This window comes from Ahaetulla prasina, chromosome 3, assembly GCF_028640845.1.
Source record: "Ahaetulla prasina isolate Xishuangbanna chromosome 3, ASM2864084v1, whole genome shotgun sequence".
Classification (NCBI taxonomy): domain Eukaryota; kingdom Metazoa; phylum Chordata; class Lepidosauria; order Squamata; family Colubridae; genus Ahaetulla; species Ahaetulla prasina.
The window spans coordinates 84,725,446-84,741,474 of NC_080541.1; the positions used below are offsets into that span (position 1 = coordinate 84,725,446).

The window sequence follows — 16,029 nt, forward strand, 5'->3', positions numbered from 1 at the left end:
AGAAAGCTTTTGATCGATTGCATTGGGATTTTTATTTAAATTAATTGAAAAGATGCAATTTGGAGATGGTTTTTTAAGAATAATTAGGGCAATTTATGGAGAGCAAACAGCACAGATTATAATCAATGGTAGCTTAACAGAACCTTTTAAGATTGCGAAAGGAACAAGACAGGGATGTCCTTTATCACCATTATTGTTTATTTTAACTCTAGAACCATTATTGGATAAAATACGAGAAGTAAAGGAGATAGAGGAATTAGAGTTAGACAACATGAATATAAGTTAAGAGCTTTTGCAGATGATTTGGTGATTACTTTAACAAACCCTATAAATTCTAGTAAATCTTTGTTGGAAATAATTGATCAATATGGGAAGGTTTCAGGGTTTAAGGTAAATCAGAAAAGACAAAAGTGATAATAAAAAATATGGCCAGACAACAGAAAGAAAAACTAGAGGAAATAACAGGATTTGAAATTGTAAAGAAGGTTAAGTACTTAGGGGTTTATATTACATCATCAAATGTGAAATTGTATAAGAATAACTATGAGGTTTTATGGCAAAAGTTCAGAAGGAGTTGATTGTTTGGAAAAATTGCAATTATCTTTGCTGGGAGAATTGCTGCTATTAAAATGAATGTTTTACCTAGATTTTTATTCCTCTTTCAGATGATACCAATAATTAAGAAAGATAAGAATCTTGAGGAATGGCAGAAGGGAATTAACAAATTTATATGGGAAGGTAAAAAAGCTAGGGTTAAAATGAAAATAATTCAAGATTCTCGGGAAAGGGGAGGTTTAAAAATGCCTAATTTTAAATTATATTATGAAGCAGCTGCTCTCTCTGCAATAAGTGATTGGTTTAATTTAACAGAGGACAGAATTTTGAATATAGAAGGTTATGATTTGTTATATGGATGGCATGCATATCTAATTTATGACAAAAAAGTGGATAAGGCCTTTAAAAATCATGTGCTAAGAACTGCTCTTCTGCGTGTTTGGAAAAAATACTCTTATAAACTAAATTATAAGGTTCCTATATGGGCAAGTCCTAGACATACAATAGAAAATATAAATATAGAACAGAATCAGGAAATGATTACATATAAAGATCTTTTGTATACTGAAAGAGGTAATTTGCAGTTAAAATCTCTGCACGTATTAAAGAGGAAGGAAAAATTTTCCTTGGTTTCAATATGAGCAACTACGTGCTAGATGGAAGGGAGATCAGAAAATTGGTATAGAGCAGAACGAGGGAAATTTGGTAAAGCAAATTAGAAATCAGTCTCAGGAGCATATAAAGAGATTGTATAATGTGTTACTTGAAATAGATTCTGAAAGGGACTTGGTAAAGGACTGTATGATAAAGTGGGCACAAAATTTTCAGGAGCCAATATTATTGGAAACTTGGGAAAAATTTGGGTTAGAAATGTTAAATTCATGAGGCACAGAATCTGAGGAAAATTTTTATAAAATGTTTTATAGATGGCATCTAGATCCTAAAAAATTATCGTGTATGTATCCAGATATGCAAGCAAAATGTTGGAGATGTAATTGTGATGACGCTACATATTTTCACATTTGGTGGACTTGTAAGGACATAAAGGCCTTTTGGATAAAAATTTGGTGGATTTTACAAAATGTTTTGAAAAAGAAGATAAAGTTCCTGCCGCAATTTTTCTTGTTGGGAATTATTACGGATTGTACAGTAATTGAGACTAAATTGATTTTAAATCTAATAACAGCAGCAAGATTACTAATAGGACAATATTGGAAGAAAAAAGAAGTACCAACAATAGAAGAATGGATATTGAAAGTTGCCAATTTGGCTGAGATGGCGAAGATATCAGCCTTTTTGAAAGACAATACGCAAGAAAGATACTTAAAGGAATGGAAAAAATGGATTGACTATATTCAACGTAGATATCAGACTAAGAGTTATCAGACTGTTTTTGAATGATTATGATGTATTATTTTGATTGTTTTGGGGAAGTTAGGAATTGATGATTGTAGGGGTATAATTAAGTTGGGATGAAAATTTTTTAGCATATGTTTGTTTTATTTTTAACTATACCTTGTGCCTGTTCCGGGAAGTCGGGGGGGGGGGAGGGGCGTTGTGAAGGAAGGGGAGAGGAGGGGGGGAAAGGGGGAAAAAAATTTTGTAAAACTTTTTGAATAAAAATAAAAAAAAAAAGTGGCCGGTAGGTATAAAAAGGTTGATTACCCCGGGTTAGAAAAAATAGTTATTTTGCATACAGATTTGCTAAGTTAATTATATAAAGTAGACTTGTACGGAGAACAGTACCATATTTTTCGGAATATAAGACACACCTTTTCACCCCCTAAAAGGGTGAAAATTTGAGTGCATCCTATACACCAAATGTAGATCCGCCCACCCACTGGCCCTCACCCTTTGGCCTCTGCCTCCCAGCAATTTACCTCCTTGCAGCAAGCAGCAAGAAGAAACAGCCCATTTCTGCTTCAGCAGAGCCTAATTAGCACAAGTTGATTGTCCGTTGGATTGGCCTCATGACTCTCAGCTGTTTCAGGCTGCAGGGATTGCCATTGCCTATTGCTGCGCGGGCCTCTGCTGCTTGCTGCAAGGAGGTAAATTGCTGGGAGCAGATTTTTTTTTCTTGTGCTAATCAAGCTATGCTGAAAATGAAAATGAAAGTAAAGCAGGCTATTTGCTGTTTGCTGCAATGAGGCAAAATTGCTGGGAGGCAGAGGTAGATTTCTTTTTCTTGTTTTCCTCACCAAAAAAGGTAGGTGCGTCTTATAGTCCGGTGCGCCTTATATGCCAAAAAAATATGGTAGGCTCTGTTCATAGGAAATGACTGTAGAATATAGGTAGACCTTGTTTAGCTTTGGGTAGCAACCAGGGATGAAATCCAGCAGGTTCTTGCAGGTTCTGGAGAACCAGTAGCGGAAATTATGAGCAATTCGGAGAACCGGCAGCAGAAATTTTGAGTAGTTTGGAGAACTGGCAAATACCACCTCTGGCTGGCCTCAGTGAGGGGTGGGAATGGAGATTTTGCAATATCCTACCCACAGGAGTGGGGAGGGAATGGAGATTTTGCAGTATCCTTCCCCTGCTATGCCCACCAAGCCATGTCCACCAAGCCACATCACACTCACAAAGCCACGCCCACAGAACCGGTAGTAAAAAAAATTGGATTTCACCACTGGTAGCAATCATTCAAAATTGCAACAATGCTGAAAAAATAACTTTGCAACCAAGGTATGCATTTACAACCTTCAATGGTTCTGTCTCAGTTATCTGTTCATCATTACAGTCAGTTGATATACACTGTCTTGTATCTGATCCATTTCTCTCCCTTCCCCACAGAGTGGAGAGATTGTCTAAACAAGCAATTTCTTTAGGCAATTTCTTCTGTGCCTGATGTTGTTTTTCTCCCTCTTGCAGAGTGGAGAGATTGGATTGGAAAGTATTACAAGAGAGTAAGCAGGCACATCATTGGAAATATACTGGCTGACTGCTTAGTGTGCTCGAGGCTGATGTTAAGTTGTAGTGATCTTTAGAAACTTGGATCTATTTGGATGAATCACAACATGTTTCATTTTGCAATCAATACTTCCTCAAGGAAAATTAAAAACATTACGAAGAGGAGTTCATACCTACCAATCCCACATACTATAGATGAATTAAACAACTAATATATCTTATTCCAAAGCAACTAAATAATTATGGGCATAAGTGAATTTTATCCTAAAATGACTAAGTAAAAAAAAATAAACAAAAACATTAGTAATATATTTGCCACATTAGTAAAATTGTTGTAGTCCTGAACCAGATGTTGAGCTTTAAGATTTGACTGACTGATTGTTTATATGCCACCAAATTATCTACAAAACTCCTACTGACAAAATAGATTTTTTCCCCATGACAACCTATCCCAAATGTGGTCTTTCAGGACTGTCAAGAGTGGAGTCATTGCTACCACTAGTGTAACTGTGCCCCTTATCCTCTTCTTTTCCTTCAACCCCTCCCTGTATTGCAGCCTTTTCTGGAGAGCTAGGTCTTCAGATAACATACTCAAAGTAGGATAAGAGGCAGGAATATCTAATTAAAAGTTTTGTGCAATTGTAACACTTGGTAAAGATATTTGGCCTCCTGGTATGTGAGTTCTAAAAACACCCCTTAAAAAATAATGTCATTTTCCAGACTCTTTGATCTTGGCTATTTTTTATGCTCTCTAAGTTTTATAATAATATAGTTATACACAATAAGATACATAAAGCCTGTAATTACAATCTCAGATGGTAGTATTCATATTTCTTCCTTCAAATGACATAATATTAACAATTTAAACAATATTAACAATATTATTTAATATAGGTTTCATTTATTAAATATCTAATAAATGTTATAGTACATTTAAAAAATATTTCCCACTCGTGAAAAAACTGAAAACGTTTGTTTGAAGCTTTAACAACACTTCTAAACTAACAATCAATTCTTCATAGAGTAATGGAAAAGATTAAATGCTTTCCAGGAAACTACCTTCCTTTTCTACTTTAGGACACTTGAAAAGCTACTTTATGAGCCTTTTAAAATGTTTAATATATGAGAGCTAGCTCTAAAGGTAAAAAAAAAAAAAAAAAGTAAAAGGAGGCAGTGAAATGCAATTTAGTAAAAGACATTCAAGATTTTTCAAGGGAGTATTAAAAAAATAGGAAAAATGTTCATGCCTATTTATTACATTAAAAACCAGAAACAAGTTCAAACTCTAAAATTTCGGTGATAGAGGATTCTCCTAAATATTACCAGAGGGATCATTTAGTATTTTTACAGAGTTCTAGTAATGTTTTATGTTCCTGGCAATGATGCTAGATACCAGAAGAGAGAAAAAGGAAAGTCCACTTACATGATAATAAATGTTACTCCCAGGGGATTTCAACATTTTAATTTTAATTTACGTATCTCCAGTAAAGCACAATTATGTGTTATTTCTCATTCATAGAATACAAATATACATATTCCAAACATTAATGATCATGTTTACAGTAATATTAGAATAGAAAAAAACTTGATATTTTCCATTTGATTCTAACCTTTGGGAATAAAGTTAACATAAATAGAAACAATCAATTTTATTTAAAAAATGGCATCCAATTATTATTTATACTTAAATTTTATTAGTAAAATTAAAATATAAAGTGAGAAAAATAATTTTAGTTCTCAGAGAAAGAGATTTAAAGTATTTAAGATGTTCTAAATGCTTATCATTGTCTCTGACTGATGTACAGTAACTTCAAGTGATATAAAAAGGAAGTCAGAATGAAAAGCTATACAAGATCTATAGATCTCTGTATTGATCAATGTTCTGATGATTTCCTTTCTTTTTCTGTTGCATACATAAATTAGTGCATACAGAATGGCCAACATTGGTAATGTAAAGATGAACTTTTTTTAAAAACAAGTTTTTATTGATTTTTGAATCCCCCCCCAACACACATACATAGTTTATGAACAGAGTATTGGCCATATCATATCTTATACAGTTTAACATATCCAAGTACATTTTACTTTATTACAATTTCTGCCAAAATATCCTTTTTCCATATTTTGATCGTGTCTTAATATTTCCATGCTCATTTATATAAATCACATCTTCCTTCGCCCTCCAGTTCTAATTTCTCCATTTTTACTAATATTTATTTTCTTTTATTATTTTTAAGCTATTTCAATTTTTATCCTGATATATTCAAACATATTCAGGGTTGTCTTTCTTCCATTTCATCTTTTTTAGTTTACAGCAATCTTTCTTTCCCTTCTCCTTCCTCTCCCTCCCTTCTTTTATCCTTCCTACTTTCTCCTCTCCTCTCCTACTCCTTCTCTACTTCCCCTTCCTTTCTCTCCCTCCTCCATTCTTCCTCCCTAACCTTCTATGTAGAGATGAACTTGAAACAGATATTCAGAAACTTAAATAATCAAAGAGGGTTGAAGCATTCTATAAGTCCAGGAAAGGAATGTACTATTAAGAAGAGATTCACAGTATTTGTTGATTATTGACAATTGAAGAACCTGATAGCGCAGTGGTTAAGTGAAATTGCAGACAAATTCTGCCCACAGTCTGGAGTTTGATCCTGATGGGGCTCAAAGTTGACTTAGCCTTCCATCCTTCAGAGGTCAGTAAAATGAGGACCTTGATTGTTAGGGGCAATATGCAAATAATGTTGACATTGTAAACCAGCTAGCGAGTGCTGTAAAGTGCTATGGGGCGTATATAAATCTAAATGCTATTGCAATTGTCCCAAATCAATCAGGTCATGGATTGCGATTTATTATTTCAGTCCAATGTGGACTGGAAGATTTTTTTTCTTTACTTCTTTCTGAGTGTAGGGCTGAGAGTGTAAGACTGGCCTGTTATATAGTTATTTCAGCATTGTTTCCAGAATTTAAAAAATATATTAGCTCTCTTGGCACAAAAGCTATTTTTTTTTATTCTTTTAATATTCTAAAAAACAGAAATACATAGGTTTTTCAAAGTGAATTCATATTCACAAGAAAAAATGACATATATATGTATACAAATATAATTATTTGTGGCTATCCATAGTGCATATGACTTTATGTATATGTGCAAGCATATGTATGCTTGCACATATACATAATATTTAGTTACAGTATCTACTGGAAATAGTCTCAGAATTAGACAGAATGTCAAAGATTTATAGATCAAAAGCAGCACTGAATACAGATTTCTTTTTTCTTTTCCCAAACCATACCACTCTTTAAAGAGGCAATCTGACCTTAAAATTGTTTCATAGGAAATCCAACTTATTTTCAATTTTAAAAATATCAGAAACCACACTAAACACTGTCAAAAAGATACTGACTTCAGATATTTTACACCATTTTAATTAATTTGAAGGCAAAACACACTCACATATATAGGGTGTGTGTGCTCATTCTCTTATTTCACTCAGTGATGAAAGTTCTAAATGGATCTTTCTTTTTAATATTCTAAAAAACAGAAATACATAGGTTTTTCAAAGTGAATTCATATTCACAAGAAAAAATGACATATATATGTATACAAATATAATTATTTGTGGCTATCCATAGTGCATATGACTTTATGTATATGTGCAAGCATATGTATGCTTGCACATATACATAATATTTGGTTACAGTATCTACTGGAAATAGTCTCAGAATTAGACAGAATGTCAAAGATTTATAGATCAAAAGCAGCACTGAATACAGATTTCTTTTTTCTTTTCCCAAACCATACCACTCTTTAAAGAGGCAATCTGACCTTAAAATTGTTTCATAGGAAATCCAACTTATTTTCAATTTTAAAAATATCAGAAACCACACCAAACACTGTCAAAAAGATACTGACTTCAGATATTTTACACCATTTTAATTAATTTGAAGGCAAAACACACTCACATATATAGGGTGTGTGTGCTCATTCTCTTATTTCACTCAGTGATGAAAGTTCTAAATGGATCTTTCTTTTTAATATTCTAAAAAACAGAAATACATAGGTTTTTCAAAGTGAATTCATATTCACAAGAAAAAATGACATATATATGTATACAAATATAATTATTTGTGGCTATCCATAGTGCATATGACTTTATGTATATGTGCAAGCATATGTATGCTTGCACATATACATAATATTTGGTTACAGTATCTACTGGAAATAGTCTCAGAATTAGACAGAATGTCAAAGATTTATAGATCAAAAGCAGCACTGAATACAGATTTCTTTTTTCTTTTCCCAAACCATACCACTCTTTAAAGAGGCAATCTGACCTTAAAATTGTTTCATAGGAAATCCAACTTATTTTCAATTTTAAAAATATCAGAAACCACACTAAACACTGTCAAAAAGATACTGACTTCAGATATTTTACACCATTTTAATTAATTTGAAGGCAAAACACACTCACACATATATAGGGTGTGTGTGTGCTCATTCTCTTATTTCACTCAGTGATGAAAGTTCTAAATGGATCTTTCTTTTTTAATATCTTACAGTCATACTAATTTCTGTATTAAAAAAGACTGCTTTGAAAGTTATAACTCATTGACAAGTAAAATTATTCCTATCTTCCTTTTAAAATGATTGTGTCTGGCTTTCCAGGGATAACTGAGGACATTTTAAAAACCCTGAAAGTGTGTTTCTGATTTCCATGTGTCATTCAAAGTAAAAATGAACAGCAGTGAACGATGGTATTTTGATATAACTGTATGAAAGTGGGAAGAATTTGGCATGGAAAAGCAACTTCATTTCATTTTATTTTAACCATTTTAAATGCCCACTCCCAAAATATTGGCTTCTCTCATTTAACTCTTTTCTCATTTACCCTCAAAGACATTTTTAAGAAGTTGGAAAACTTTTATTTATGCCCTCTTTATTCAATATGAATGTTAATCTAATCCTTGGTTATTTTTTTCTATGAACTGATGAACTCTGAGCAAAATAGCACAAGCATTTTGTTGACATTATAAATATACAACTATGATAATGAATCTCTGTAGGACAGGCCAGATGTGGTTTCATGATGACAGACATGAATTTTATCATAGCAATTTTTTTTAGAATTGAAATGGAAGTCTCAAAATTCTGTTCTTTTAATAGTGCTTATAGGTTACACAATTTTACGGATGGTGATTTTGTTTTATTGTGATAACGATGAAAGACCATTCCATAAATTCTGAACTAATTGCCATCAGTTAGTTAACAGTTTGTTACATAGTACATTAACCTCAAGGTTACATATATAAAAAGCTTTGATTATAAAGAGTTTTTTAATCTATCAAAAAACAATTAGTTGAACAGAAATGTGTTTCTCTTCAGTAGTAATGAAAATTTCTGGACATGTTCCTTACCTCTCCGGGGACTCTCATGGTTGAAAAGAATACCATTCACAGCAAAGAGATTATAGGCCTCCCTGAAATTTACCACAATCCAATACGCATAGAGTTTGGCTGCCCCTGAAACAATTATTGCAATTATTTATTGAAATATTTATAAAAGTTAGTATATTCACTAACACACCCATACCGAAAAGAAAAAGCCAATACATATAAGTTATAAATAATTCATTAGAACACTGGCCTCAGACATGTTTTCAATTACCATTAGCACAAACTGATGTGGAACAAAACACTCACCAAAAAACGTTAGCGGACTTTTCTCATCATGTCCTATCATAGGTATAACTGATATTTAAGCATTAAACAAGAAACTGGTAGAATTCTTAACCACACTATGGAATAATCTTTACTTGATATAATGTAAGGTAAAAGTATCTAACTTCAGTTGGTCTGAAATTTCAGTTTCTTTTAATGCTGTAATACTTAAAGTCTCTTTTAATTCATCACTGAGTGCATGATAGCCATAAAATAAAATAAAATCCATTCAAATGATCCAAAAACGTGATCACTTGAATACCATATAGTTAAGTGATTAAGGTGCTGGCCTATGTACCAGAAGACTGTGAGTTCTAGTCCTGTCTTAGGCATGAAAGCCGGTTGGGTGACCTTGGCCTCGTCAATTCTCTCAGCCCAGACATTTCACAGGGTTATTGTTGTAGGGAAAATAGGAGAAGGAAACAAGCATTAGGTCTGTTGTCACCCTTAAATTATTTATAAAAGAAAAATAAATGCAGGAAACAAAGAAACAAATAAATAAATTTAAATTTATAATTAAAAACTGAAAAATAGTAGTAATATTAGCTCATTTTCAGCAATGAATGATACCAGAAAGCATGTAATAAGTACAGTTCGTGTAAATTTAAAAAAAATTAAATACCCATACAATGGCTAGATGCTGTTTATCAATAAACAACAAATACATCTTTCTACAATTAAAATAATAGTAAGCAGATAAAATAAATGTCTTTCCGCAATTCAAATAATGGCAAGAAGATAGGATGACGGTAATGGATTAAAAATGAAATACATGACTGAACAAAATAGAACTTTTTTTAAAGGAACTATATTTTGGCATTCTATACAAAAGCTTTTAATCTGGCAGCATCTGGACAGTGTTACCTGGCTAAGAAGGTTGGATAGGAAACCTCCAGTCAAAAAATAACACAGGAAGGCACAATAGTATACCACTTTTATACTACTGTACAAAGGCTACACAGATACATTCATGATATTAACAGAAATAAAATTCAAATTGAAAAAAACTTTAACTTTCCAAAGTCCTTCAAAACAAATAAGCTAAACCTTTAAATTACTGCACCCACAAGTAACATGTTTAATATGGATTGTAATCACACAATCTGTGATGTTGCATCCCACTATAAGAGTTCTTTTGAATCTGTCAAGAAGATTAATACACCTACCATATGGAGATCTGGGATAAAATGGAGTAGTCTCCTTTTGAGGTATTTCTTGCACTTTTCCATAAAGTTCACTTGTTGAGGCTTGATAGAATTTTACAGAGTTTATGAGCCCACATGTCTTGATAGCATCTAGTAATCGTAAAGTGCCAATTCCATCAACATCTGCTGTATATTCTGCTAAATCAAACGATATCTAAGGAGATACAAAAGGACAAAAATGAAAAATGAAAAGCAATGCTATCCACAAAGTAGAATTTAAGTCTCAGCCAACTGGAAGATTTATCTTGTGATATATAGGTATGTACAGTAGTCACTTTAAACATGAAACTTCTATATCAAGTAATTTTGTCATTCCAATAAAGTCAATTTATAAAACTCTTTCTTTCATGGATCCCAGTTCTCCTTCCTGAGAAAAAAAAAGTGAGTATGTAGGGGCTTATCATTATTTTATTGTAAAATACAGATTGCTTTTGTTGTGGATAATAATAAGTTTGTTATGGACTGGTCTCTAATCAATAGAAATCAAAACTGTATCAAATCAAATTTTATGATCCAAAACTATAACTATACTGCTATAACTGGAAAAGAAATTTATACTTAAATCGTGATTATTATTATTATTATTAAAAGGATAGTGTACCTCTTCTGACTTTCTTATATTCATTTGCAAACCAAATAATTGTGCTTAAGGAGATGTAAAGAGGATATTATAAATATAGAATCTACTTAAGGCTTCTCCCTTTTAAATTTATAGCTATTATGTTTCAATTGGACATAAAGCTTTCTGTAACAGTGAGCCTGATTTTGATTTTGAGACAATAGCATCACCCCAAGTACGTCAGTCCCAAATCCCAATTCATGCTGCACAGTGTAAGATTTATTCTCTAGAACTTTCTTTAACATTGGTACAAAAAACTGTCTTCATTGACATGGTTAATTCTAGGGGAGTTATCCTCACCTCCAAACTCAAGCATTTGATAATATAGTGTAAATGTAAGTCACGAGCAATCAGGATCAAATATAAGTTTCAGTTCAGAAGATATATTGCTCAAGTCTGTACAAAAAAATCATGGTAAATACTAAATTGGTGCTAGACAAAAGTGAATGGCATTCAAGGGGGGGGGACTTAGAATGTTATGGACATGTAATGATTCTAAGGCTAAGTTCTCTCTTAACTCTGCCCCCAGCTTTGCCGGCTCTTCTACAGCTGTGATTCACACTCTTTCTATTAAAAAATATTCCAAATTTCTTAGGCTAGAAATAAAAAAGTAAAGCATAATAAATTTATGTGTATTACAAGGGAGGACCATGTGACACTGAGATGCAATGATACTGATTTCACCTCTTTCCTTCTAGACTTAAATGTTGGCTGGATGCACTAGGAACAAAAGTATTTTTCATCAATAAAACCTTGCAAACTATGGGCTTAAAGTATAAACTAAACAGACACAGCAATAGGATATTGGAAATAAATTTAGTACGAAGCTCCCTATTTCCCTCCCATTATAGTCCCTAGGCTGATGGAAATGGAATTATTTTATTTTATTTATTTATTTACATTTATATCCCGCCCTTCTCCGAAGACTCAGGGCGGCTTACAGTGTGTAAGGCAATAGTCTCATTCTATTTGTATATTTACAAAGTCAACTTATTGCCCCCCCCCAACAATCTGGGTCCTCATTTTACCTACCTTATAAAGGATGGAAGGCTGAGTCAACCTTGGGCCTGGTGGGACTCGAGCCTGCAGTAATTGCAAGCAGCTGTGTTTTAATAACAGGCTATCTTACAGCCTGAGCCACCACGGAATGTTTGTTCTACTTCAGTCTTAATCCACATTCATGGATAGCGGAAACAGCATGTTTAACAATCTCTCACTCTTGTGAATGTCTCTCTCTATACATACACCTGAGAAATACCCAAAACATTTTTGAGTACTTTTTTGATATCAGATCACATTAAGGCTATAAATATGTTTTATCTATGAATGAGAGAATTACATGCTAGTCATGAACTTTGGCAAGAACCTCCTCTGACAGTTCCAGTGAACGACCTGAAATGTTTCTGGCATTTGTCTTACTTTTGAATCACTACCAGAATCTATATTTCAATGTTTAACATTTCAGAAATAATACGAAAAAACCCAGTGTGATATTTTCAATATAAACTCTATAATGATTATAAACCTTTATTGCAATATATTCCTGAATTCAATAGATTCCTAAATATTTTATTGAGAGATAAAGATCACTGAAAAATTATATTAACGTAATTAGGCTTACAGTAATAAATTCCTTATTTTAATTGCCATCGTTAATTAATTATGAATTTGATAATTAATAATCAGCATTATAAAGGGGATTTCATTAAAATATTTTAGAATCATAATAATAATTTTAACATTAGGAAAAAGTCAAGTTTTTGTAAAATGCATACTTAATTAGATAATTAATTAGACAATTAGTTAGATAATTAGAACTGCAGAAAAAACAATTGCTACCAACCTGCCTTCCACTGAAGACCTGTATACTGCACGAGTCAAAAAGAGGGCCGTGAAAACATTTACAGACCCCTCGCATCCTGGACATAAACTGTTTCAACTCCTACTCTCAAAATGATGCTATAGAGCATTGCATACCAGAACAACTAGACACAAGAACAGTTTTTCCCCGAACGCCATCACTCTGCTAAACAAATAATTCCCTCAACACTGTCAAACTAGTTACTAAGTCTGCATTACTATTAATCTTCTCATCGTTCCTATCACTCATCTCCTGCCAGTTATGACTGTATGACTGTAATCTTGTTGCTGGCATCCTTACGATTTATATTGACTGTTTCCTAATATGATTTGATTGCTTATTTGTTCCCTATGACTATCATTAAGTGTTGTACCTTATGATTCTTGATGAATGTTATCTTTTCTTTTATGTACACTGAGAGTATATGCACCAAGACAAATTCCTTGTGTGTCCAATCACACTTGGCCAATAAAGAATTCTATTCTATTCTATTCTATTCTATTCTATTCTATTCTATTCTATTCTATTCTATTCTATTCTATTCTATTCTATTCTATTCTATTCTATTCTTTCATTATCAGTTTTCATTATCTCACCATCTCTACATTGCTGCAGTATAGCTAGGACAAATAAAATTTGAAATGTAGCAGTGTCAATGATTAGTGACATTATAATGCTCTAAAAGTTTTCATACATAGTGAAATCCAGCTGTGCTAATGCTTTAAACACTTTTTTAAAAAGGCAGGGTGTCTTGCAGAAGCACTAAAACAAACTTCCATAGGGGAGTTGTAAAAGCATAGCCAATTGATTCTGTCTTATAGATATCATGGGAATCAATGACTATGAATAAAATGTGAATAGAGAAATGTGACCATTTTTTTTCTATTTTAACAATTTATAATTACTTTTTATGTGCAGCTTTAAGTGCATTCAACTGAAATATATACTTTAAAATAGATATGGTTGGTAAAAACACATATTTCCATCAAAATCTTTTTTCTTATTAGGATCAACCAAAAAGCAAGGAAAATGTTAAGGCTTCTGAATTCTCCAAAACTCATTCTTTTCAATGTAGTTATGAAATTTTTATTTAAAAAGGGAGAAGAAAGGGAAATAAAACAGTAAGAAAAGCTAACATACCTAGAACTACCAAGTAATAAATACTATTTCAGAATTATAGCTGGGATAGCAGCAGACTGCCAGATGGATAAGCAAAACAAATGAAATGAAATATAATAAAATGAAACATATTTACAGTTTGACTTCCTTGATTTTTTAAAAAAAATCTGAGGTTACTCTCTCTGAAAGTGTCATAATGCACATCGTTTATAGCCGTTTTACCACATATATCTGTCGTTGAATCGCATGAAAGTGCTATTCCAGCACATATTAAATAGTAAGCACATATGTGCAGAACATATTAAATAGCAAGCTTTATATATAAGACTTCTTTTTTATATAAGAGGGATTAAACTAGGTGCCTATAAAAATAAATTCTCTGGTTTACTAAAACCTAGAATTCTAACATCCCCCACACACAATTAATTAACCTTTGTGAAAGTAAACCCAAATATGAATATCCATATCTCATTCTCAGCATCTCCTACAAATATTCTGAGCAGGAATGCTGCACTTGAACAGAAGCTAAGCATCAATTTAAAGGAATGCAAAACTCAGCAAATGTGGAGTTGAGTATTATTTAAGAAAAGTCTAAATGAGATTATTATTTTTTAATCATGCCTTTCGTCCAGGAAGACAAGACATTTCTTCTTCTAGTTTCTCCCCATAACAGTCCTATGAAATAGGTTAGACCCAGAGGGAGTGATTTAGTAAAAATCATCAAGCGTCTATGGCTGAAGATTGTATTGAACTTGAGTCTCACCTACCCTAGGCAAAACAGCTTTTTGAAATGATTTTCTTTTTCATATTGGGCATTCAACCATCACACAGAAAACCAACACAGGTTACTTATGGCAACAGAGTATTTCTCAAATTTAGTTGATAATCTGATAGCTACTTTTTTGACTACTAAAAAAGATACGATTTTGTCTCATACTCCTATTCTTTAGATTGGAAGGGTGGCTACTCAGTGGTCTACATAGTTGGTGTTTTTAGCAATTTACAAACGGATCACTAAGATAGAAAGTAGATCTGGTCCTGGAAATGTGGGAGGGATGAACAATCTGTTAAGGGAGGCCTTTCATAAAAGATTACTCAATCCTCAGAAAGAAGAAAGTGTAAGAAAGAAATTCAAAATGATCTGCCTCAATTTTGCTTGGTATAAGATGTAGTAGAAAGAAACTCTCTCGGGGTTTCAATAATTTGTTCTGATAACCACAATGATAAAGAACTCCTGAAAACTTTGTTGTTCCTATTGCTGTTCAATGTTTGCAGTTATGTTTCAATTACCAAGTTTCAATTATCAAATTTCAGGTCACGGGATTTGAAATAGCCAGCAATTCAGGTAAGCAAATGCATGTGTGCATATGACTACATTCATGAAATCACCAGGACTCAAAGTGGATTATGCTGAGATTGTATTTTAAAAAATTCTGTAGGGCAGAGTCTCTCATCTAATATCTTTATTTGACTGATACACATCATAGTTTAGTAAGCAATAAGAACCATCAGCTATTATAACAGAGATTAGGATTATCAACTATTCTATTTGTAGATGCATTTAATGATATCTGAGTAAAAAATGCCAGCTATTTACAATCATTTTAAAAAATACTGCCATTCAAAATAAAAATAAAACAAAATCCACAGTTTTCTTTGCTAATTTAATTGTTTCTTATAACTATCATTCTTTTAAGATGGTCAACTAAGTAAAGAATTCTGGCAATTATACCATATAATTTTTAAAAAATTTGTTAAAATTATAATATAAGTAAGACTTAAAAAGACTGCGAGTACTTCCAGGTAACTAAGAGGATTTCTGTTAATGAAAGAACAATGTATTATATCACACCACACTATTCTTTTCAGCTGCCTTTTCAAAATGAGATTGCCAGGATATTGTGCATTGTACTTTTATAAATATGTTGCAATCTGTAGACAAATGTCAAATAGAAATTTCACTTTAAATTGTTTTAAAACAGATGTACCAAGATAAGCCCTCAACTAATTTTTAAAAATACATTTTGAAAAAGCAAGCAGAAAAATATTAA

General features: G+C 32.5%; 1 protein-coding gene across 3 annotated transcripts in view; it reads right to left on the reverse strand.

Moving 5' to 3' along the window:
- GMDS (GDP-mannose 4,6-dehydratase) overlaps positions 1 to 16,029 on the reverse strand; it is a 305,873-nt gene that overhangs the window by 208,363 nt on the left and 81,481 nt on the right. For 2 of the 3 annotated variants that reach the window (XM_058175109.1, XM_058175108.1), the window contains exons 5-6: positions 10,341 to 10,533; positions 8,872 to 8,976 (exon numbers count right to left, since the gene is read on the reverse strand). In XM_058175109.1, coding sequence (XP_058031092.1) covers positions 8,872 to 8,976; positions 10,341 to 10,533 — 298 coding nt within the window. The remainder of the gene's footprint in view (positions 1 to 8,871; positions 8,977 to 10,340; positions 10,534 to 16,029) is intronic. The other variant, XM_058175110.1, reaches the window with a different exon arrangement.